Here is a 26097-nt window from a genome sequence, read left to right on the forward strand (position 1 = left end):
CTACCGGCAGGGGGCTCTCAATCAAAACTACAATAACAGAAGATTATGTCGAGGCTAGCGGGGAATCATGGGAGTTCTCTCTGCTTGTTCAATTTTTTTCCCCTTGAGTTGTACTCACAACAAAATGCCTCTACTAACAGGGTCCCTGAGTGGGTGGGGTCTCTCTTTTCCCCACGTGGTGACGGGGCTGACGGTCACACAGGGAGGTGTTCTCATGAAGGAAACATGTTTGAGCCTCTGAGCCAAACATAAACAAGCTGCAGGAAGCGCCGTCCCGTCTTGTCACAGAACAACTAGCCCCGAGGGAGTTTGACTTCCCTCTTTAGAGAAAGCCACTACTCACTGATTGAACTAGTTAGGATATATTTGATAGTTTAAAATGTTGCATGTTTAACCTTACCTCATTGTCTCGTGTTTTCTCCATGCTAATCTGTACAGGCTAGTATTCAGTCGTTCATTTGACCGAGTCACACCAGGAAGTATTTCCCCCCCATGACCCCTCTTTCCAGACTCCTTATGTAACGTCTTCCACACATCTCGGATGATTTCTACTGCTCAGTTTTGACCCAGATGTGACAGACGTACTGTGCTCCGTGTCACACCATCACTGTGTGTTCCTGCTCTGTTTCAAGGTTATTACACTCAGACTAAACTAGAGTTTGATGTTAAAATGTTATGCAACCCTTTCCTGCATTCACGTGTCGGTAATGGCAGAGAAGCGACAGAAGCTTGACGGCTCTACTTGGTTTTTAAGATGATTTCTGGAGACTTTTTGCCTTTATCGGTGGGGCAGCCTTCACTATGAGATAAAAATGTAATCATGTTAATGTAAACGTGTTTCTTCTAAGTTTTTTTGTCATTTTTTTGTCCTGTTTCACGCCCTCCACCACTTGTTCTTTATTCTTTATAGATGCTGGTAATCAGATAGAAACATAGTTAACATAAGGACTTGTTCCATGTGTCTTTTATGTCTTCATCATTGTTCAGTTGTTCATGCAGATGTTTAGGCAAACTTTGTTTTCTTAGCTTCTCTTCATACTGACAGAAAAAAAACTTCATCTGAATTGTGTTTGTGTCCACCTGATGAACGTTAGACCCTCACTCTTCTAGCTCTGATTGGTCCTCCACTGATTAGAGAAAAAAATCTCAGTAACGTTACGGCTCCACTGCTTCAGGCAAGGACGCAAGGCATCGCGCTGGAGCACTCAACTCTGTACTTGATGGGCATATACCCACTGAAAAGTGGACTTGTTTTTCTGATTTTCTCCAGGACCTCTCCACCCACTCTTGATAGCAAAGTTTTTCACTGAAGGTTACGCAATAGGTGACGTAGCCTCAATGAATGCACCTGATTGGATAAACGCACGACTAGTCTGGGCGGTCACTCGGAGCCTCTCTTGAAACTCCCAACATGCACTGCGGGATTGCCTCTCCGGCTCTCCATAGGAAATGAATAGAAAGCGTTGAGACGCTAGCCGTCGTCGGAACACAGTGGAGCAGTACCTTAAGCCTTGAGCTTTTTTTCAACACCTTACAGCATTAAGGTGATGCTTATGTGTGATATGAACAGTGTCAATAAGGCCTCTGTCACACATGAACCCCTCAAGTTTTTTTTTTTTTTTAAATATTAGGACAACCTGCCCTTTCCAGGGTTTCCCCTTCACACATGTCCCCTCACAGGGAGAGATTTCACCTGTCAGATTAGGGTGGGAGGTGGGGATGGGTCCATAAGAGCCAAGGCATGATGTCAAAATGATAATTCAGAAGTCACAGTGTGATGCTAACAACATGTCCAAGATGTAGATGAGCCAGCAGAGTCTGATTATGACAGTTTTTGCATTAGTTTCAACGATTTGTGTATCTGAACGTATTCAGACTATGAAAAAAAAACATACTGGTGAGAAGAAAAGAGTCTGAAGCAGCTTCATTACGTGCACAAAGATCCCACCAGTTTCTCACCAGTTGCGAGATGTCACAACATCCCCCCTGCCCACTCGCCCGCTGTGTTCACACATCAGCTCACCCCGACTTCCTGTGGACTTTTTACTTGCTCTGGCAGGAGAAAAGTCCAGGTAAAGTCAGGCTGAGACAATCGACTTATTGTGTTCACACATGCACATGCAGGGAGATTTTCAGGATTGCAGACTAAGTTTTGGAGGGCGTTAATTCAATCCTGAGACAGGTGTAGCAGCATCTCGCTCGCTGTAAGCTGGGATCGACATCAGCTCCTTTTGTCCCTTTAAGAAGAAAAGCAGTTCTGTTATTTTTATAGATGAAGACTGAACCCTAACGCATCACTTTCTTAACATCATCCATATCTTTTTCAACCACCAAAGCAAGAAGTTCAACGCTTTTTTAAAGTTAATATTGAGTTTTAATATTCACTAAGTTGACGTCTTCTGGTGTTGTAAACAATGTGATGTTTTTTAGGGTTATTTAGTGACCTAAAAAGGCGACACTGACCTGGCAAAATGTAATGTGAGGCGCCATTCTTAGGACATTTCAATGCTTGATGTCTCTGCAAACAGAGCAAAGCTATTGACTTATAATATGTGGCATGCCTTTGTTTATATTTAAATTCATCACACAATGTCCCAAACAAATTTTGAATTAATCAGAGATCAGAAAAACACAGTGAATCTAAGACCCTGAACCTTTTGGGGGTCTTTTTTTACTTTATCTGGTTGATAATCAGTGTTTGGGCCTGCCTTGTTTACAGTGCCTCTCTGCTGCATGTTGACCTGTCATGTGTATAAAAGTGTACAGGTGTGTTTTATGTTCACTGTCCCATTAACACCATAACAAACAAAAAAAAGTTGCTGAATAAATTAACCCCATATCTGCAACATAACACAAATTAAAATGCTCTTGCGCTTATATATTTAGATAAGTGGATCTCTGGATGCTCTCCACTGCTTCCTCTATAAGCTGTTACATGGCTTTTACTTTGTCCGAGAGTGAAAGGTTGTGAAGAGCCAGCAGGCAGGACCACTTTACACAGCAACAAATAAGCCTTTATGTCATACCTGCACCTGTGTGTTTTGCTGGCTTTTTTTTTTTCCTCTGCGAGAGGAACCCGCACATGCAGGCTGTAATTTGCAGAAATAGGCCAGTCATTTTATACCAGCAGGCTGTGGGCTGCACACACACACACACACACACACACACACACACACACACACACACACACACACAGTACTGTAAAGTATTTCCAGAGAGGCGTGCTTGGTGCTGTTTTTTGGGGAGCCATGGGGGGGGGGGGGGGGGGGGGGGGGGGGGGGATGGGGGGTTACCATGCATGCAGGTCAAGAGCTGCACTTGTTTCAATGAACTTTTTAATCCAAGATAAACGAAGACACAAAAAAGCACAAAAAAAAGAAATATAGAAATGGATGATTACAGGAAGAACGATTCTCTAAAGAAGATTACAAAAAAACTAAAATATGAGCCAAAAGAATCTTAGAGAAATGTAGCATATATGGAATATAAAGTATTGAACATATAAATCAAAACATGAAATACAAACTTATGCTGTTTGAGTTTGGAGTAGTGCAGACCCCTAAAGTCCCGAGGGGCAAAAAAAATCCCCCTTTTCAACCCCAAATAGCCCAATTAACCCAATCCAAATCAAACCAACCAATCACCGCGCCAATCAGCCAATCAAACAAACAAACAAACCTTTTTTTTCCCCCTTTAATTTTTATTTATTTTCTTGCATATTTTCCGTCCTCTCCTGTAGCAGCAGCAGCAGCGGCTCGGTGCTCTGCGCGGCGGTGTTAGACGAGAATGTAAGCTAGGTGGCCGCACGAACACATTTATCACACCGAGGCTGTGCCAGACGCACATGGGATCCGTCCTGCGTACCCGGGGATCTACAGCACCCGCAGCCGCGCGGAGGGGACCCTCAGCCCGGTCAGGAGCAGCGCTCACCCTGCCTGGACTCTTCCAGTGACACATTCACACAAAACAAGCACAACATATTTCTGAGGTGATCTTCTCTTCCTTCCTGGGAGGCTCTCGGGGACTCGGCGTGTTATTTATTTATATCGTGTTTCAGGCTCAGCCGCGGCGGACGAGCTGCGTCTTCGCGCGGAGAGAGGTCGGACTTCTTTTGGGGAAACAGACCAAAACACACGCGAAAACACTCCCGTCCTGTTGCCCCCCGAGTCTTTTATTTCCTGTCAGTTTTTTTTTTTTCCTCTTGCGATTTATTTCCTGCTGCCAACACCAGGAACCCGGGACTGAGCTCCGAGGATGAAAGAAAACTAGATTTGTGATCGAGGCTCTGAGCTTGTTTTACTGGATTTATTTCGCTGTGGAGGAAAAAGAGATCCGGGAGCGGAGCGGTGCGCAAACACAAGCCGAGGTCTTCCTCCTCTCTTCTCTCCTCTCCCTCCCTCTATCTCTCCATCTATCAATCTGTCTACCTGTCCTCCTCTATCGATCTATCTCTCCATTTGTTTCCATGTTTTAGGGTCCGTGCGATTTTGCTAAAATGCATCATCAACAGCGGATGGCAGCTTTGGGAACAGACAAGGAACTGAGTGACTTACTGGATTTCAGCGCGGTAAGCGAGTGCACCTTCTTCTTTTTCTTCTTTTATTAATAAATATGCAGACTAGAATCATGACAGCACAGCCGTAAAGAGAAATTAAACGCGTCCTGTAGGCTTCATACAGCGACCTCTGTTTACATTTATAGTTGCACGGCACATAACCTGCATATTTCCACTCAGTCTTGCAACTATTTAGCACAGAAGTTGTGTGTTTTTATGTAGACTAACTTTCAGAAAAGTCAGTGCATATTGTTGGTTTTGTAAATTTCATTTTTGTTTGTGTGTGTGTGCAGAGAATTGTGATGCTGCATTAGTAATTTTGTTGTCTTATAGATGCGAAACAGCGATTTGAAAATGTTCCCAACATCCATGGTAGTATATCTCATTTTAAGTCCTTTTTTCCTTCATGTGTAGCCTGATTTCTTTTGCCCTTGTGAGGATTTTATGAAATGTTTCTTTTTTTATTGTCTGTGTGAGTTTATGCACTCTGCACCGTGTTGAACAGAATATTTCAGACTCAAGAAGGCTCGATGTTGATTCATGAACCTGCATGACAGACAGACAGACAGACAGGCAGGCAGGCAGCCGATCAGAGAGAAATGTGTCACACTTTCTTAGCGCAGATGAAATGTTCCTGCAGCAGGCTGTTAAATGGCCAAACTCATCACTCCCTTTAAAAGTTCACGTTTAAAAAAAACAAAAAACAGAACAGTTGTGAACTCGATGGGCAGGAAACAGTGTCCCCGCTCTCGGCCATGTTTTCTCTGCGCCTCTCCTCCTCTGGGAGCAACTTTGGTCTGAAGAGGAGGAGGGAGAGAAGAAAAAAAAGAAGCCAACATCCCCAAATAAAAAAGAAAAAACGGACTTAACATTAATCCTATTTATAAAACATAGAGAGAAAACATGGGGACTGTGAAAAACAGAACTATCTGCTGCAGGAATGATGCTGAATGAGAAGCAGAAATAGGAAACAAAATTACAAAATTTTACTACGAGACTTCTTCTAAGAACATTAATGCAATGATTAAAATCACAGTTAGCTTGCCACCCAATGGGAGTGATGGTGAAGGTTTTCTTTAGAGAAAGCACGAGGTAATAAAAGTGAATAACCTGAGATTCATCCTTAATTTTAATGAATGAGGTTTGTGATGATGCTGATGTAGATGAAAAAAGGGTGAAAATATCTTTATAGGTGTACCTCTCGATCGATACAGAAACATTAATGCAATGAAAAAATATAATCAGATCCCAGCTGAGGCCTGCGCACACAACACACACACATTCACACACATGCACACACACACAGACACACTGTATCAGATGATATGACAGTATTATAGAAATGTACAAATATCATAGATGTTAAAGCTATTATTAGAACAACACAATAATCCCCTATAGGGATTTTCCTCTCAGATCATACAGTGTGTATCAACACACAATAACATATTAATCTATGAGTACAATGGCTCTGTAATAGCACTGTTATTGTGAGATGTTGTGCAAAGGATGCACAAGCAGATCACTGTTGTTAGGAATATTACGGTAATAAAAGAATATGTCTCACCATGGCTTCAATAGGCCTGCATGTAAAATAAGTGAATTAAGAGGTATTATAAATGATAAAAGTTCAATATAATAACTGCACAGTCTTTATGTGATGGTACACATGTGTTCCCAAGTCATTATTACAACATTTAAGAAACAACATGGGTACATTTATTTCAATAAAATCACATTGTATTTATTGTTGGATCATTTTTTTTAAGGTTATAGTGATATTTTATTGGAATAAAAATGATACAGTATTACAAAATCAAACATGATCAATCTTTATTGCAATATAGTGGTAATACTAAAATATATATATTTACACAGTATATGTTTTGATGCAGCACAAACATAAAGTTGTGTATACCGTTTCATATTCTATAAAACTAATTAAATCTTTAAGGTATCAAAAATATAATCAAGTCCAGTTAAATCCCAATAAAGTCCTTAATTAATGCTCTTAAGTCACTCTGCAGAAACATTATATGATTATGAAAAAAGTGCAAAAATAAAATCAAAAAACCTTTAATTGTAAAGAAAGATAATCGAGTCCCTGACACACATCACAAGAATATTATCGCCAATATTTCCTCACATAGATTATGAACAGGTTTCCAAAAAATGTCAATCAGTCCGTCTTCAATGATCCTTCTTGAAAAGCGTTCAAACAAAGGAGAGCAGCAGCAGCAGCAGCAAGAGTGCGTCTCTTCTCATTATCAACGCAGGCCGCTCGCATTAATTTATGCGATCATCTGTCTTTGCACGCCCACAAGCTGACACCGGCAGCTCGAGAGGCTTCGGCTGGGATATCGATAGACCTGCTAATAATCAGAATCGGATCTTTTTATCTTGCACACAGTTGTTTTCTCGTCATTTGATGCAGCCTTGAGGGAGATACACAAGCTGCCTCGTACGCACTTAAAGGCCCCGCAGGCCGTGCTAAGAACAAAGAGAGACAAATAATTTGTTCTATTTAGGGTTTAATTCACTTACATTTTGGTCAACTGGGAATAAAATAAAATAAAAATCTAAATCCTTTAGCGTCTGGAAGTGTGAAGCTTCTACACTCACTGAGCTGTCACCGTCAGACACACCGACACAGGGGCCTGATCTTTATCCAGAGAGGTTATCAATCGGGGTCAGCTGTCTCACTTTTAAAGAGTCAAGTGTGTCTTTGTGAAGCTTTATAGTAGCTCTTACAGTAAGCATTCAGCTTCAGTCTCTGTCACAGTGTGGCCTTGATTTTCCTGTAGATGTGTAGAGCAGATGGTCACTATAGTCCTGGTGATGATCTCATGTGTTAAAAGTCAGATATGAAGTAGATATGAAGCGTTTCATTCCAAAATGAGCTGTCAAACATTCGGTGACACTTTTGAAGCATTTTGTATTAAAGGTGAGCAGGTGATTAAACTGATCCTGTTGCTGAGTGAGGATTTTTGATTTCTTTCTGCTTCCCCTAAAATGTTCCCACTGTATTTTGGAAATTGAACTCTTCATATCTGTGTTCAGCTCTGAGCTGAGGGTCTGTGGGATCATTAAGGCTGGGTATCAAATCTCAATCAATTTCAACATAAACCAAAATATGTCCATTTAATCAAATATTCCAAAAATTCAATTACCAAGAGCTGGAATCAAGAGGTGTGGACTGGAGTCATGACCTGAACAAAGAGTCATCCAAAGTCATGACTCTTCAGACTGGACTTGTAATTATACAGAACTTCTACACAAATCAACTTTGACTGCAATGAATGTTGACTCTGGACTCTATCTGGTTGACTTTGACTGATTGTTTTATTCATAAGGCCTTCAAATATAAATGACTGTAAATGTGTCGTAGATATTAATTTTGAATGCTCAGTGTAATTTAATGAAGGTGTTTTGGTAAGACATCATGTTTGAAATAATTTTTAAGCCCATTGGCTCGTTAAGGAGTAAACTCAAAGAGTCAAGGACTTGGACTTGGTTTGGGACTAGTTGGCTTTGACGCTGGACTTGACCTGAGACTTGTCCTCTCCTGACACTTGAGATGCCTCAGGGTTTATTTTGACTTGATCTGGGACATGACCTGGACCTATAATCTGGCTTTATTAAGTCAGGCCTTACTTACTCTGATCTGACTGATTCAGGACTTACTCAGGGATGACTTCATCAGGCTTTAACTTCTGGGGACTTGACTCAGTTATCAAGACCTGACCTACCCGAGACTTACTCTAGACTTACAGGACTTTGGACTTACTAGGGATTTAGTGACTTGACCTATGTTACCCATGACGTACTTGAAACTTACTGATTCAGTCCTTACTTTCCTGGGACTTCTGTACTCACATCAGACTTGTCCTAGATTAATGCAGGGTTAATTTACCCTAGACTTAAACACTCAGGACTGACTTATTTTGGAATTACTCTGGACTCAGTTACTAGGGACTGACTCCTCAGACTCAATTGACACCAAGCCACTTGGGACCAGGCCATGGCTCATTTAGGACTTCCCTACTCAAGTATCATTTAACTGGGACTTCAATTACTTACATCAGACTTATTCTGGATATATGCAGGGTTAATTTAACCATGATTTACCCGGGGCTTACTTACTCAGGGCTGAATTATTCTGGACTTACTAGGGATTTATTGATTTGGGACTAAGTCACCCAATACCTACTTGGGATTTACCTACTCAGGCCTACCTTGGTCTACATTATCCCATAATTTCCCTCAGATTTCCATCCTCAGGGTTGACTTCTTGTGGGATTACTCTTGACCTAATGAGTACTAAGCTACCCAAGACTTACTTAAGAATTACTCAATTTGGATTTACTTCTTTAGGACTTTCTTATTCTGAACTTACATGGGACCTAGTGACTTTTGATAAAGTCAGTCGGGGCTCATTCTGGTGTTAACTTCCTCAGGGCTCACTTACCAAGGGTTACCCTTGACTTTCTCAGGACTGATTGGGGCCTTTCTTACAGAGACTTCTTATTTTCAACTTACTTAGGACTTAAAAACTGAGGACTAAGTTACACAATTTACACAGTTAACTGGGGACTCACTCAAGACTGACTCACTTTGGACGTACTTAAGGCTTGGTGACCTGGGGCTTTGTAATTTGAGACTTAGTTGCTGTGAACTTACTGTACTTACTCAGGATTTAGCTGCTCCGAACTTAGTTACTCACTGCAGACTGACCTACTATGGACTTACTAACTTGAGGCTTGCTCTTTTGGGACTTAGTAATTTGGGACTTGTTTTTTCTGGGCTTACTTTGAATTTACCTGGGACTTATTTACTTGAGACCTGCGTTTTTTCACGGGACTGAAGACGTGCTTGTCCTGATGGCGACTTGACTCTGGACCTCTTGGTTTTGAGTTGAGCCTTGTTGGTCATGACTTGGTACCCAAATAAAAAGATCTTGACATCCCCTCTGGTCTTGGCAGTAGTATCTGTCTGGCATTAGGACTAAAAAGTATTTGTGCTATACCCAGCCTCAGTGATAATCGACCTTTTTGTTTTCATGATATATTTGCAAGAAGAGTTTCTTTCCAAGGCGAAATATAAACATATTTTAAAGCAGAATAAAGCTCAATCAAATCAAATAAAGAAGTAAGACTCAAATTCAAAACATTTTCTACAAAGACCGTAATGTGCTCAGATTTTGGCAGCAGCATCTTTCAGGCCAATCTTGGCCCGCCGTTTTGGAATGAAGCTTTTCATGCGTAGCTGCAGTCATGTTTCTGTAGAGATGTGTCTTGCTGTCTGCAGTGTCAATGCTCTCGGAGGTAATGTGTGCTCTATTTGTCTTGTAGATGTTTTCCCCTCCTGTTAGCAGTGGAAAGAACGGCCCAACCTCCCTGGGGAGCGGACATTTCTCCGGCTCAAGTACGTCATCCTTCTCTCTTTTTTTCACCCTACTGCCGTCTTCTTCTCCCCCTTCTTCCCCCCTTTTCTTACACCTGCTCGCTGCTGCTTGGCTTGCTGTTTAAATTTCCAAGTGTTGGTAACCATGTTCTGAACATGAAGATGCAGTTTCAGGATTTGATTCTGCTGTTCTGCTTTGTGGATCACTTTTTGATTCAAGGACATTTTTTTTTATTCTGTTACTTCTTTGAATCCTTGTGGTTGGCCTTGATGTTGATGCTGTTTGGAGTTTTTCAGCTACTAAGTGTAGCTCAAAATGTTAAATGTTTCCCAATCAGTGTGGAGGCCTGGACTGATTGTGTTGCTTTGATATGACATGTTAGTCCATTTCTGTATACTCATAACTGTCCATGGCACTCTGACCTGACCTTAATATTTCCTACCAAAAATTTGATTAAGAAATTATAATTATTTTTTTGAAATATGATCACTGGCCTCTAGTTTTGGTGAATGCTACTCAAACAACGGTAAACAGCGATTTTTGTAGGATCTATTTTCAGTGGTGGATTGATACACATTGGGTACTTTCACCTGTTACACGTTTTTCTATGCTAACCTGTTGTATTTGTTGTTATATTCCATCATACTAAACAACATATGAATTCTGTGTTGTATACATTCAGTGGGTGATGTTGTGATTTTTTATTTTTTTTGGTGCAACATGTTTGTTTTTCAGCTGCTTCAGTTGATTTCTGAAGGAGACTTCCTGTTTTTCAGACTTGCTGCTCTCATTCTTTCCTGCCTCTGTGTGTGAGTGGATTGCGGAGATCAGCTCGCTGTGTTTTTCTTCCCAGTGGTTTTGTTGTTGTTGTTAATGCACGGTTTAGTTTTTTTTATCAGAGGTGGGACGTGGTGGACTTTAACATTTCATGGTTGTGAGTGTCTGAATGTGATCATAAACATTGCTGTCAGTAGTTCACTTGTCAGATATTTAGCTGTTTCTTAATTTAATCATTCTGTCAATCATCTTTGTTTACTCTCTCACATGCACTTATATATCAGTAAGGACATGAACTTATGTGTAAATCAGTCAGTCACTTTGCTGATTAATTGTGTTGAGATGGATTCATTTATAGTTGTATCCTGTAGGTCAGTTTCCTTTTTGGACCACACAGTACTGAAGCCAATAAGGAATCAGTATACTATTGATTGATAGGGTCAGTTTCTTACACCACCATCAGAATAACTTTTGCTCTCCATGGGAAAACTCATCCATGAGAACGATGCTAGTTGAGCGATGCAGCAGAGGTAAAGAAAACCTGCACGGTCATCCTTACTAAGACTCGTTCCACACCACCAATTGTGCAACGCACAACTGCTTCTCACTTGGCTGCAACTGCCCCAATACCTGCTGGAGGTCTGGGCCTGACGAAGCCAACAGAACAGTATCATCTGCAAAGAGCAGAGATGAGATTTTAACCCCCCAAAAACACAAACCCTCCTTCCCCCTGGCTGCACCTTGAGATCCTGTCCGTAAAAATCACAAACAGAATCAGTGACAAGGGGCAACCCTGGTGAAGGTTAATACTCACTGTGAACGTGTTGACTTTGTGCCAAGGATGTGGGTCTCCAGGACTGGATGGCTGGTAGCAATGGCCCTGTGACCCCATATTCCCTTAGTACCCCCACACATGACTGCATGGTCATTGGTCATCAGTCCACAAAACACATTTAGACTAGAAGGACAAACTTCCATGCCCCCCCCAAGGAGCCCTGTGAGACCAAATTGTTAATCCACTGTCCTAACACCAGAATGGAATCTGCATGGTTCCTCCTGTATCCGAGGTTCGACTATCACAATACTTTTGTAAATATAAAGAGAAAAATCAGAGATTGCTGAATTGATGGCCAATTTTCTTATTAACTGACAATCAACACTTTTAACTGTTTAAATGCAGCAGCATGGTCAGAGACTCTATTCTTCAATATATGCCAATCTAGGAACTCCCTGTATCATTAGTATTGGACATGCCAGGCTCTCTATTGGCAAGTTGGACATAAAGGACATGCACAGTCCTGTTTGACTTTAAAGGGGTCATGTGAGTGATAATGATTAGGCAATTAATTGGTTAGACTTTTAAGATAAAGCTTGTTGAAGCACGTCAGATTTTACAAGTTTCAGATGTGCAACAGCAATAAACTTGAGGCAAAATGGTCGTAGTTTTGTCATGTTTATGCTCAGAAGTGACTTGTTATGTTTTGGAAAAAGACTGTGATTTTGATCAAAATATTGGCTGATATTGTAGACACATGTTGACTGATATCACAGAAGTACAAAACTATTGGTAGTGCTCAACTAGCTGATAATTCTCCACCTTGATTCTTCACTCTTTCTCCTGCTGTGTCTATGGTTTGATGTTCATCTCTATATATTTTACCTCTCTGCTGTGATCATGTGTGAGGTTGCTGCTTTTCCCTTGTGTACTTTCCCAGATTGTATCGTTACTGAGAGTTCTGTAACGTCCTCAGCCGATACCAGGCGAGCTCCGTCTCTGTTCTGCAGAACAGGAGGAGACTTCTTTCAAAAAAAAAAAAAAAAAATAATGTTTCTGGAAGCTTTTCACAGAAAACATCCGATCCGTTTCTGTTTCTGCCGCTCGTCTTATTTGCCTCTAAACGGCGCCTCGGAAGCCATTTTGTTTGTTGGCTGGAAAACAGAGAGATGTCGAGACGTCTTCTTTGTTTACTGCTTCGTTGTGTGGTTGTTGTTGTTTGTGCTCTGTGGTTCGGAAGTGTTGTTTGCTCCTGTGCCGTGCATACAAATGTGAGAAAGGACGGTGAATGTTACCCGTTTGAGGAAAAAAAAAAGGCGAGTTTTTGTAGAATTTGTTGCGGTTGTTGGGCCTCGGTTTGCTGCTTCGAAGTGAATCTTCATTTTCTTTTTTCTTTCCCCTTTTGATTCAGGAACACACATTGGTGTCACACACACATGCACTCAGCCCTGCACACAAATCACACTCTGGTTCCCGTGCACACACACATCTAAACACCCACTTGTACAAGATTCAACACACACACACACACACACACACACACACACACACACACACACACACACACACACACACACACACACACACACACACACACCAGCAAACACACACTCACTGTGCTCACCCCTGCTGTGGCTTTCTGCAGGCCTCGGCATTTTGATGAGCCCGCCGCTGTTTGTGAATGCAGCTAATTAGAACTCTATAGACCTACACCAACCTCAAGAGCAGCGGTTTCCAAAGGCTGGGGCGAGGACAGGAGTGGGGACACGCTGGCTCTGAATCAGGTCCACGCGGGTTCATGTGTCAGACGCTGCTTTAGATGTTAGAAAAGTAAAAGAAAAGAAAACATTTAGAGATGCTGGAGTGGAGACATTTACACTCATATTAAAAAATACAAGTTATGCTCAACAATTCAGTGTCCCTTAATCGGATAAATGAATCATATCTTATAAATAAATATTCAAGTATACTTTAAGAACTTCAAACACATAATTGTCTTGAGGCTGAACTTGACGAAGCAGCTGCTCAGAGGCCACAAAGCGGCTTGTAAAAAGATGCACAAAGAACCCTTTTTTAAGAGTTTGATTTTTCATAAACTACGAAAGAGTTCCTGGTCTAAATCGTGACGTCAAATTACCAGCGCCGTATTAACATATTGATGTGGCACTAACGTTTGGATTATGGTATATTGCAGTATTGATTTTTCACTGCAGCCCTCAAAATTCAGGGCTACAAGAGAAACCATGAAAAACAAAATCACCTAAAGGATACAGGCGGGGGAGCCGGTAGCCTAGTGCTTAGTGCACACACCCCATGTGCGGAGGCTGTGGACCACCAAGCGTGCGGCCCGGGCTCGAATCTGACCTGCGGCCCCTCTCTCTCTCTCTCTCTCTCCTTGATTTCCAACTCTATCCACAGTATCTCTAAAATAAAGGTATTAAAGGGCCCAACCCCCCCCCCCCAAAAAAAAGTATACAGGAGTGATCAGTGGAGACCAAAAGGAAGCCAAAGTAGTCCAAATGAAATATTTTTTCTTGTAATAAGTAAGAATGTTTCCTAACAAAATACGCCCAAAGCTTAAAATGAAACATGTTTTATGTAAATGAAGAAACGAGGCAAAAAATAAAAAACTTTTGCCAGCATGCATAAATTTCCCAAAACAAAGAGCACAGTTTGTCCCTGTATAATTGGTGAAATAGGTGGAGGTTGGTAAACAGGGCTTAACAAGACAACATCAACAGCAGAATCAGGACATAAAGGAGACAAGAGGCTGGATGAAAGCGAGAAACACAGAGGTGTAAAAATAACATGTCAGTCACACAGAGCGGCCCGGGATAAAAACAGCTTTAGGATTTGCTTCATCTGATGCTTTTGAGGATAAGAAATGACATTTTTTCTACAAACATGGAAATCATGTAAAGGTTGAATTTTGAAGTGACAACCTTCACACAATGCCGTGAATGCATTTCACTTTTGAAGCCCTCTCCTCGTTCGATGTAATTCCTCGTATTTCTGGCGATAAATTCACCTTGAAATAAAAAAAATAAAATAAAAAGCGTCTAAACATAAACGCCACACAATCCCCACGAGTCCCGGCTGACACGCTCAGCCCACGGTCATCACCAACCAGGAAGTGGATTAGGCGTTTTAATTATTGGGAGATTTTGCCGTTGTTGTTTATTTCGGGATCATCCCTGGAAAGATAATGCACACTTCAAACTCTGTGTGTGTTTTCTAATCTCCTCCTGGATGAAGCCGTTCAGCGCGGCGGCGGCTTCACTCTGCCTGTCAAAACGCTGCCACTCGTCTATTTCAGGTCTTGGCTGGTTTCAGTGTTTTTCCTCTTTTTTTAACGCTGTTATAACCTCTCAGATCCTCTGTTTGTCTCCCTGTCAATGGTGTTGGAAGGGGACTGAGGTGTGTGTGTGTGTGTGTGTGTGTGAGAGAGAGAGAGAGTGTAAATGAGAGAATCAGTGTTCAGCATAGAAATGTCTGTCAGATTTGACAAGATTTTACATGTTTCTGTGAGAAAATGATCCTGTTTGTGTGTCTTTGTGTGCATGTGTGAGTGTGTGTGTGTGTGAGTGCGTGTGTGTGTGAAGTGAGAGAGAGATAGAGAAAGAGTGTGTTGTTAGGACCAAAAAGGGGGATGGGAAGGCAGCTTTGGGGGCGGAAGGGCAACCATCATCCCGGTTGCCATGGAACATGAAGTTGGCAATGAGAGATGGAGGAAATGTTTCCTCAAGTGTCAGCAGACTGAAACCATAAAAGAGGAAAGAAGGAAGGAAAAAATGTACGAGAAAGAAAGACAGAAAGAAAAGAATAAGTTGAAAAAAAGGCGAGGACAAGGTAGAGAAAAATCAAGAAATGAAAACTTTCTAAAGAGATAAGTTAGCAGGGAGGTAAGAAAAGTCCAAGGAGGAAAGAAAGGAAAATAAACAAGAAAATACAGGTGAAAGGAAAAGAGAGGAGGCAGAAAGAAAAGGATGAAAGAGAGGAACGATAAGATGGAAGTGATACAGGAAGGCCAGAAGATGAATTGACGAGGGAAGTAAAGATGGCTGAGAGAAAGGAAGGGAGCGGTACAAGAGAAGAGGAGAAGTACAAAAGGAAAAGAAAAAGGAGGAAATGAAAGGTAAGGGAGCAGAAAGAAATAAAGGATGAAAAGAGAGGAACATGTAAGAAGGAAATCAGCAAGGAGGGAAAGTAAAGATGAAAGAAGGAAGGAAAGAAAGAAGATAGAAACATGAAGAGGAACAGAAAGAAGGAGAGGTCAGAATGGTGAAGGAAAGGAAAGGTTGAAAGGAACTGAACAAGGGCAAAATCAAAGATGGATGAAAGAACGGAAGGAAAGACAGAAAAGTTTGTCCTTTGGCTCAGAATAAGGACTCCAATTATGTGAGAATGCAAGTTCACTTTTTGGTCAAAGAGCTCACAGGTCACAGGCTAATAACATGTTTGTGAAGTCCCTGGTGGAAGGAAGTTAATCAGACCAAAGAGAAACAGACAACACTTGTTAGAAAGATCATCAAGTGATGATGTTAGTGGAGGATCTCTGGCCAAAAGAATAATAAAGAATATCATCATCCATCCATGCATTATCTATACCGCTTTAACAGTTCGGGGTCACAGTGGCTGGAGCCGATCCCAGCTGTCATTGGGCGAGAGGCGGGGTTGCACCCTGGACCGGTCGCCCGTCAATCACAGAGCTCACATGACAAGCAGCCACGCTCACATTTATAGAATATCAGCAGATTAAAAAAAAACAAAAACAAAGACATCAGCTCTTTGGAAGATCACAAAATCAATAAGCTTTTCCCTGTTTTATATTATTTTTGTCCCTGCTGCCTCTTCCTCTCTTCTTCTTCTTCTTCTTCTTCTTCTTCTTCTTGTCAAAGCCAAACAGAATCACACACCGCCACGCTGCCGCCGCCGCTGCCAGTGAGCTTCACGCATTAGCTGAGAAATTTGGGCAAGGATAGATAGAAGCCCCGATGGCACGCCTGATTTTTGTTCCCCTAATTGGCATAGCTTATTAAGTCACAGTTCACAGTCGAGAGAAAAAGGGGGCTGCTTTAATAATATCCCCTCTGCCGTTTGATTTGATGCACTTGTACCGAGACAGATAACGCGCTTCAACGCGGCGAGCGACGCCCCCACCGACACCCTCTTGTCTCTATCCAGTCAAATCTGCCTCTGTTACGCCTGTCACTCAAAAACAAGCCGGCTGATCGCTTTCAAAATAGAGACGGAGTAGCAGGAGCCAGTTGCTTAATACCTCTCCCTCCCACTTCTCTCTGCCTCTGAGGCGGTTAAATTGTCTCGTTTCCCGACGAGGAGGCGCAGAACGACTCACAAAAACACCCAGCCATGCTCTTAATTGTGGTGCGGATTAGGGATTAATAAGCGTTTTTAGCCATAATGGCAAATATTATTAGCCCCATTTGCTTTTCTAATGCTAATAATGACTCTCCTAATAATGGCAGTGATTTCAAGGTTAGCGTCTGTGAGAACTCGGAGTGGATTTGTGGGTTTTTTTTTTCTCAAAGCTCAGGAGATTGACGTGCAGCTTGCTTCGACGGGCCGGCTCGCTACCGAGTCGGAGCTCCATATGTTTTCCCCAAAGACGATCCAGAGACGTGCTGAGCTGCCGGGTTTAGGTTAGTTTTTATTCTCTGTCAAGATTAGTCTCTCTAACTTAGCTTAATTAAGATGTCAAGTTTTTAAGTACTTTTTGGTTTATGTAAGTGTGTCTCTTTGAGATTCTTGTCATAGTGCTCCCATTGAAGAGGCTGGGGAGGGGGAAATGTAGTTTCTGAACACCTCCTCTCTTTGAGTTCTTTATACGGGGTGGAGATGTAGTAAAGGTGGTTTGCCACATCCATCAAAGGACTGCAGGTGAAACAGAGGAATCCCTCTGCGCCCTTTTCTCCACATTAAGGCAGATAGTTGACGACAAAGCAGAAGTGATTTTAGATAAAAAGAGTAAAATGGTGAAACGTTAGAGGAAGACAGTAACCGTGAGAGGCATTGCGGTCCAAAGCAGAAGTTATTTTTGTTTTTCACCATCGCTGGTGATGCAGATTTGAATCAGATGTGATGTAGTTCCCTCACATGCAGGGAAGAAAACAAAGTTCATCTGGACAACAGAAAGCTAATAATATTGCTCTTCTGTCTGCTCAGGTACTGTTGATACTCCCATGATTCCCAGAGGATTTTTCTGTGAATCTATGCTAATCATTAAATCCTTCACAATCATCTTATAAGACAAAAATAAGCTTTGATAGAAATTAAACATACTCCATAGAAAAGTTTGATTTCCTTTTTTGCAGTTTGCCTTCATTAAGTTAGGACAGAGGATAGAGCAGGAAATCAGGAGAGAGAGTGGGGAATAACATGTGGGAAAGCAGCCATAGGTCTGACTTGAACCTGGGACGCCCCCCTTTGAGGAGTATAGCCTCCACACATGGGGCGCGATCTAACCACTAGGCCATAATCGTCATAAACCTTGCTCAACTCCATTGACTCTCAGTCCACATAAAAAAAAACATCCCCTGTTGCAGTCCTCCAGCAGGGTCCACATGAGTCCACCAGCTGAGAGTGATGTCAAATTGAACCTTGAGGTACTTGTTCTTGTATGAGCGGACCTGGGTGATGGTGCATTATGGATAACAACTGGCTGAAGATCCCCCTCTGCCTTGGGATCAAACTAAAGCCCTGTTTCCACCGGAGGAACTATCCCCCAGAACTATGGTCTTTATGAAGGAACTCCGTGCATTTCCACCAAATCTATCAGTATAGACTCCATTGTTAATCAATGAAACCATTTGCAAAGCAATACAGCCTGATTTGCATAATCTTCCCGGGACTTCAGGCAGCGGTGGAAACACAGACAACATTGGCCACAGGAACCTTTTAGTTCCTTGAAGAGAAGTTCCTGAACCTTTTAGATCTGGGGACCTTTGGTCAAAACGGGGCTTTAGACCATCTCTCTTTTCCTGTTTAACACAAGCTGCGTAGTGTCACACCTGTACACACATCTCTATATGTCAGAGTGGTACACTCAAAGGACTGCTGAAGATATTCATGTTTTGTTTGTTATTTCTTCAGACGGAAAAAGAAAAATGCGTTCCAGCAGTGAGCGTCTCTGTGTTTTGTATCTTTTGAAGCCCTTTGTAATTAGCTGACAGAAAGTTGATGGATTGAACGTGTTTAATTACTGGTCTTCATGTGACTTGTTTGTGAGTCAGATGTGACTTGTTTGTTGGAACACCTGCAGAAGGTCTGATGGGAGTGTTCAGAATGGAAACCGTTCATTACCTGTGAAGCACTCAAGATGTTTCAGCAAGCAACTGTGGTAGCCTGATTAGTAGACGTCCATCCCATCTTACAGACATCCTGTCACTGCATCTGAATTCGCTTTCTACCAATTTCTGAACTCATCATCATCTGACAAAGATCCGGCCTCTTGGGGAGTGACGAGCCGTTGTCCAGGTAGCTGACGAGAGGGGACAAGACGTCTACCTCTGTGGGCTGTTAGAAGTTCACTATCAAGTCTAGAAATCTGGAAAACCAAGAGCATGATCTGAAGAGAATTACCAGCATTTATTCGCTTTCACATAGAGGTATCTGTTTATAGACATTCATGAGAAGCTTAATGACGGTAAGATGACAGCTCGGGGTGGGATTTACAGACTTACTCTGAGATATGACTTGTGATACGTGGCCAATAATAACAGTAATATCATGAAACAGTGATTCTGTGATAATTAATTCATGTAATGGTACATCATAATATCTGATTAACTGAAGGATATGAAATGAAGGTAAAGTGCAGGATGAGTGACTTAAATTCTTTGCACGACTATCCGACGTTATTTGCCGTTTTCTTCTTCTTCTTCTAATTCTTTGTCGATTTACATTCTGTTCCCGTTACCCCCCTTCATGTCGTAGTTGCCACAATAAGAGGTCATGAATAAGTGGGACAATTTGGGTGGGAAATCTGAGAAGAGAAATATTGATATTTGGCACCAGCAGTTTGATAATAGTATCACACGATTCAGGACGACGATGCCAGATTGATATTTTGTCCCCTCCCCTGATGATGACTGTTCCTGTTATCAGATAACTGAAACCAGAATTGGAAAACACCTCCGATACAGCCATGTCAGGTTTTTTTTTAGATTATGCCACTCTATGCATCCATCCTATTGAACAGAAACAGTAAATGTGCATTCTTTATTGCTGCCACCGGCAACTACGGTGTGAAGTACACCGCTTCCCGGTTATTTATCATTTGACAAAAGGAAAAACAACTAGAAAGTACACTATTGTGTTAGTCAGAATGTCCGATGTGTCCTTGGGCAATACACCTAACCCCCGAATTGCTCCTGCTGCATTTACCATTTGTTCAGGCCCGTCTACCACCGATCCTGAGGAACCTGAGAGAGCTCAGGAGCTCCAGGGAAAAGATGTGGTTAGTAACTGAGATTTACAGATGATGTTAGCAGATGTTTAGGTCAAAGCATTGCTTAGCTTTACTCTTGTTGACTGATTGGTTATATTCACAAGCTCTTTTATGTTGCTTCCCCTACTCATTCCCTCCAATCAGCTGCCTGATAACTTGCCCCCCCCCCCCCCCCTCACCCAACCCTGTGAACATGGTTTGGGTGCTTCATCTCCAGGTTCCTACAGTGGTACCTCTCAGCTCTGATAAACGGCTCTTCTTCTCTCGCCGCAGTCGGTCTGTGACGTCATCGTCGTGTGTTTTCGGCGCTCGCTCCCACACCTGTTCGCTCGTACCGGCGCCGGTCGCGGCACAATGGCAGTCACCGTGCCTAATTACCCGGTCCTTAAAAAATAAAGAGACAGCGAACGTCAACCAGCCTGCCTGGCAATTACAGCAACGCTCAACACCTCTCCGCAACAAACACCACTCCAATTAGAGGCAGCAACTTATTCTGGGAGGCGGCAGTGTGTGTGTTTATGCTTGTAAGTGTATGTGTGTGTGTGTGTGTGTGTGTGTGTGTGTGTGTCTGTCGGGCTTAATTGTTTTGGAGTTTAATGTCGGCTTCAGAACTTGTGTGTTGTGTGAAAGGTAAGATATGAATGTGTGTTAGTAAGTGACTAAAGTGTGTTATGGAAAATTGAGGCTGTTAATTGACAAGATGAAGGTTTGGGAATCAAATGTGTTGCAGCTGATTCCTACTACGTCTCCTTCCTCTAACTACTCATCCTTTTCAGCCTCCTTCACTTCCACGCTAGTCCTCCTCTTCCTTCTGTACCATTTTTTTTAATTTCTATTCCTTCATCCTTTAAGCCTCAGACCTACAGTACCAGGTTTCCTGTCCAAGGTTCAAGGTTCAATCTTATTCTTCTCCGACTTCTCCCTCTTGTTTCTTCCTTGTGTTCTTTCTCCTCCTCTTCCTTTCTAACCTTTCTAGTTCTTTTCCTCAGTCGCCCCTGTGACTTCCTTCACTGCCTCCTTTCCTTCTCATTCTTTGATCTTTTAACCTCTCCACTCGACACACTCCTCCTTCCTAGCTTCACTTCCTCCACTTCCTCCATTCTACCTATGGCACCCTATGTCAGCCTCCTCTACTTCCCCCCTCTTCCTCTTCTTCCTTCTCTAACTCATTTTCTTTTTACTTCTTCATCCACTCAGCTCCTTATCCACTCTCTCCCTTGTTCCTCCTTTCTAATTCTGATCCTCTTCCTCATCGGCTACCTTCATATCCTCACTCGTAGTCCTCTTCCTTCTCAGTTTCCTTTTCTTCTCATTCCTTCACTCTGATGCTCTTCATGGTCCCCTTTCTTTCCTCCTCCTTCGCCTTCTCTACTTTCTTTACCTTTTATTTTTCTCAGTTTTTATTTTCCCTGCTCCTCTTCTTCAGCCTCCTCCACTTCATCCCTTAAACTCTTCCTCCCTCTCTGCTTCCTTTTCTTCTTATTCATCGTTTAACATCCCTACTCTCATGCTTCCGCTTTTTCTCCACCACTTCCACCCCTCCACTTCCTCCTCCTTTCTTCTACTCTCCTGTCTTCCTACTCCTGCTCCTTCTTCTCCTTTCGGCCTTCTTCCTCCTTCCTCTGTTTCTTCTATGCCGTGTTTTTTCTTCTTTCATTTTTGTTTACCTCCTAACTCATCGTGTTCCTTCTTCACACCCTCTGCATCACTTCCTCATTGTAAACACCCTCCTCCTCCTCCTCTTCCATATTTCTGAGTCCTCTTCCTAGTCAGTCTCTGTGTCCTTTGTAAGCTGTGTCCTTTAGGGTACAGCTTATGTCTTTTCCTCATTTCCTCTGTATTCATTTCCCCTTTCCTGCTCTTTCTCTTCCCTTCTCATGTTCCTCTGGTCCCTCCCTCCTGTTTTCCCCCATGATCTTCTTCCTCCTTTTCCTCCTCTTCCATCCTCACTTTCTGTATTCCCTTTCTCTGTTCCCCCTCCACTTATTCATCCCACCATTCCTACGTCTCCTTGGAGGTCCTCAGCTTCAGCTCGTGCAAACTGTTGTTGACTTGTTTATTGTCCTCATAATGTTGTCGGTCTCTACAGACGAGCCTTAATCAAAGCTATTTCACTTCTCTCAGTGCATAACATCCTGACATTATGTCATCTGTTTGTTTTGATCCCTTTTTTTCTCTCTGTATTTCCATCCAAGCTTCAACATTTACTGTTTCTTCCTGCTCTTATATCATATTTCCGATCCCGGTTCCTCCATTTGACCTCCACACACAATAGGAGTAACACTCTCACAGCTGACCTGAAGGCTGATTGTGTTTGTCTCTGTAATGTGAGGCGTAACTCTCTGTCTTTCGAATTAGAGCAAAACAGACTGAACCCCAGACCGTATTTAGAAACAACCTTGATGACAGTAGATCTCGTTATCTCTTGCTGCATGATTTGTAAAAACTCAGGTTAAACATGAAACTCAAAAGCAGTAGTTTACAATCAAAAACAGAGAGAAGTACGGTGGCTGGGAAGTGTGAAACGACAGACTCTTGACGGAAAGGGAATGTACCAAATGCTGGAAGTAACCCGGAAGTGATTGAGTGGGGGTCATTGAGTGCTCCCTTGTTTTGGTCGTTATGGGGAACTCATTTGAGACAGATTAGTCAGGTTTTAATCTCTTGAACTTTTAAAGGGCAACGATGAGACGGAAAAGGACCAGATATGCACTTCCTTACTTCCAGCATTTCCTGAAAGGTAGTCCTTGAGGAAGACGAATGCATGATGTGCATGTCCCAAGGCTGATCCAATCAAAAGGGTCGGTGCATACAAGCACCAGACTGTTTCAGATCAAAAAGGTTTGACCAGAATTGTGCATGATCCTGCAGGTACTAATTATTTAAACAGCAGGTCAGAAAAGACTTGATTCCTAGAATCCCATATTCCTTTGAACACTGAAGCTATCTTATATCCATTAACTGTCTTAACACCTGTGGATCTACAGGAACTAAACTTGAGAACATGTTGGTAGAAGAAACCGCCCTGAAATATGTGTTGTAAAACCCATTATACTGTATGTTGACATTTCAAAGAGTATTTCATATGGTACAAACTGCATGAGGTCGAAATTCTGTGTCCTCTGAGAGATGGATTTGGGATCTGAAATTGTGATAAAGAGCAGGAAGAAATACATAGTGAGGGAGGAGGCTAGAAGAAGAGGGAGAGGGAAGGATTCAAAGCTTGTCACCATTTTTAACCCGTTTGTTTCCTGCCATGAAAACAAGACTTTAAAGAAAGGATCTATCAGGGCTATCTTTGGATATTCAAAGTTAAAAACTGTTTCCTCTTTATTTTTAATTTCCACTATTCCCTCGAGCATTTCTTCTTCAAGTCCACCAAACAATATGTTATTTTTTGTGATGTCAGATTCATTAAGTTAAAGGTGTTTATTGTACAAATGTGATGTGGATTGACTTGCCAGAGAAGACACTGAACCTTCTCGCTGCAGAGCTCGGCGGGTTAAACCATCTGTTTTCTGTTGCAGAGTGAGGGGAGGGATAGAGGAGGGGAGCGGCGCGATGGTTCCTCCCAGCTTTTGTTTTATTCTTGGTCTTTGGCAGAGCTGGCACCACAGTGGCACTGCCAAGTCCCTGTGTGTGTGTGTGTGTGTGTGTGTGTGTGTGTGTATGTGTGTGTATGTGTGTGTGTGGGGAGGAGATATATTTTCCAACCAACCCCCATTTTCCTCTCTCACACACACACACACACACACACACACACACACACACACACACACACACACACACACACACACACACACACATACACAAATGTGCACAGACCCACACACACAGAGACTGTAAATTGTCTGGAACACCCCTAGTGCCATCTGGTCCTGTGACGGGCCAGACAGTGTGTGTGTGTGTGTGTGTGTGTGTGTGTGTGTGTGTGTGTGTGTGTGTGTGTGTGTGTGTGTGTGTGTGTGTGTGTGTGTCCTGCCAGTGTGTGTTCATAGAGAGAAAATGGAACGAAAAAAAGCGTGCATGCATTGTCGTGTGTGTTTGTGGCATTAGTGTGTTTTTCCTCATCCGTGTAAAGTAAAAAAAAAAAAAAAAAAAAAAAAAAAAAAAGGTTGAAATACACACCCCAAAGCACACACTTTTTCTCACATACACACACACAAACACACACAACAATATCAGGGGTAAATTTATGCCGCCATCTCTGGCTGTGTTTGTGTTCATTTGGATCTCCTTCCCTGACGTTTAATTGGTGTTTTGGTCCAGCGTGAAACTAGTTCATTTCACAAAGTGCCAGTATGCTTCGCCTTGTTTTTAGACATTTTTCTAATGGAGTTCTGCAGGACAGGAGGGAGCTTTCTGTTGATGCTCAGATGCTGAGTACTGTTGAAATGCCCTTGAGCAACACCATGAAGGTCTACAAGCTTCAGTGTTATATTTCTTTGGCTGATTTTGACCTTAAGAGTGTCGTGTTAGTGAAGCTTAAGTAGAAGTCGGATTTGAAAAAAAAAATCTTTGTTTTATTATCTGACTATGAATTTAAATTTCTTTAAGCCTAGTTGTGAATGTTTTTTTAAAATAACTTTTTCATAATTTTAGATGATTCCTTTTGGGGTTTGTGCCTAATTAAAAGCATTTTGGCGGTCATTGTTTTTTTTTGTGGGGGGAGGGGGGGTTAGATATTTTTTGGGCTAATTTTATCTTTTTTTGGATGGGACAGTGAAGAGTGGGACAGGGAAAGATGGGGATAAAGAGTGGGGGATGACATTCAGAAAATGTCAAGGCTTCTGCTGTGGGGAAAAAATATGAATACGGAAATATATCTTTGTCCTGACTGCCAAATATCAACATTTATTTTAATTTTAAAGGTATGTACATTTTTGGGGGTGCATCAGTAGTCTAGTGGTTAGTTTGCTCGCCCCATGTACAGAGGCTATAGTCCTCAAAGAGGACAGTCTGGGGTTCAAATCCGACCTGATGCTCCTTTCCTGCATGTAATTCCCCACTCCCCCCCCAATCTGTGACTCTATTCACTGTCTCTAAATCAAGTCATCAAAATCCCCAAAATAAACCTTAAAAACACGTGTGTATTTTATTTTTAAAAATGAGGCACCCTAAACAAATCTCTCAACTTGACTCCACTCATCACCACTTCATGACTCCTCATGGGGGTGCTTATGACATGATGGAGGTTAATGTTAAGAGCAGTTGATTGGCCAAAGGAGAAGATGAAGGCAGCTGGATGATGTGGGAAAATGGAGGAAAAAGAAACTGACACCAGATTGATGAGAACAGAAAACATTAATCATGCTGTTGATTGTCTTGTAATATACCAATCACAGAATCACTGTATTGTGATAGAATCCTTATTGTGGGCCAAACATCATATTGTATTGTATTGTCTCTTATTGCACAGTATCGGTAACCCTGTGATTCCCTCCACTGAGAGAGATTTGAGAGAGGAATCTATGAGTAATTCACACACTTACATCTGACATCTGTATGATATAGAAAGAGATTAGTAAGAAGCTGACATGATTGACACGTGGGCGTGATGCAACGGTACGTCAAGAGTTTTAAAACCCGCCTCAGCTCCAGCTCTCAGCCTGTCATTAGGTTGACTGAGAGTTAGACTGAGACAGGATTTCCAACATGGCGGCTGCTGCTGATGAGCCTCCAGAGCCCCCTGCAGGAACAGATGGCTGACGTCACTCAGGCTTCATCCATTAATATTTACAGTCTATGGTACATCCAAAGCTTGCTCAAACGTGATTGGTCAAAACGTTTTGGTCTAAAAATGGAAACCACCGTGCTGTAACATCTCTCACATAGACATTGCATTGTGTCTCTGACATCTGTTCTATCTTTGTTTATGCCGTGCTCCAGGGAATTGAACGTTACTATAAAGGCAGAATAAAAACCTTTTTTTAGCTTTCTTTAAGGGTTTGAAACGTTAACTCTGGGGAACAGAGCTGCAACCTCGGAACTGTTCATTGATAAAATCATGAATTCTGGCAAACACACACGTGGTGAATGAAGCAACGAAGGGAAAACTGATGAGAGGAAGACAGACAGGTCAGATCTTGACTCTGTGTGTATGTGTGTGTACGTGTGTG

The 26097-nt window shown here is 42.1% G+C and overlaps 1 protein-coding gene across 1 annotated transcript in view; it reads left to right on the top strand.

The window, feature by feature from the left end:
• The first annotated feature begins 3654 nt into the window (after nt 1-3654).
• The window catches only part of LOC132992603 (transcription factor 4-like), a 219231-nt gene continuing 196788 nt past the window's right edge, over nt 3655-26097 (top strand). The window contains exons 1-3 of the mRNA XM_061062028.1: nt 3655-4567; nt 4889-4927; nt 9907-9979. Coding sequence (XP_060918011.1) covers nt 4496-4567; nt 4889-4927; nt 9907-9979 — 184 coding nt within the window. The 5' untranslated portion in view covers nt 3655-4495. The remainder of the gene's footprint in view (nt 4568-4888; nt 4928-9906; nt 9980-26097) is intronic.

The sequence above is a fragment of the Labrus mixtus genome, chromosome 17 (genome assembly GCF_963584025.1).
Source record: "Labrus mixtus chromosome 17, fLabMix1.1, whole genome shotgun sequence".
NCBI lineage: Eukaryota > Metazoa > Chordata > Actinopteri > Labriformes > Labridae > Labrus > Labrus mixtus.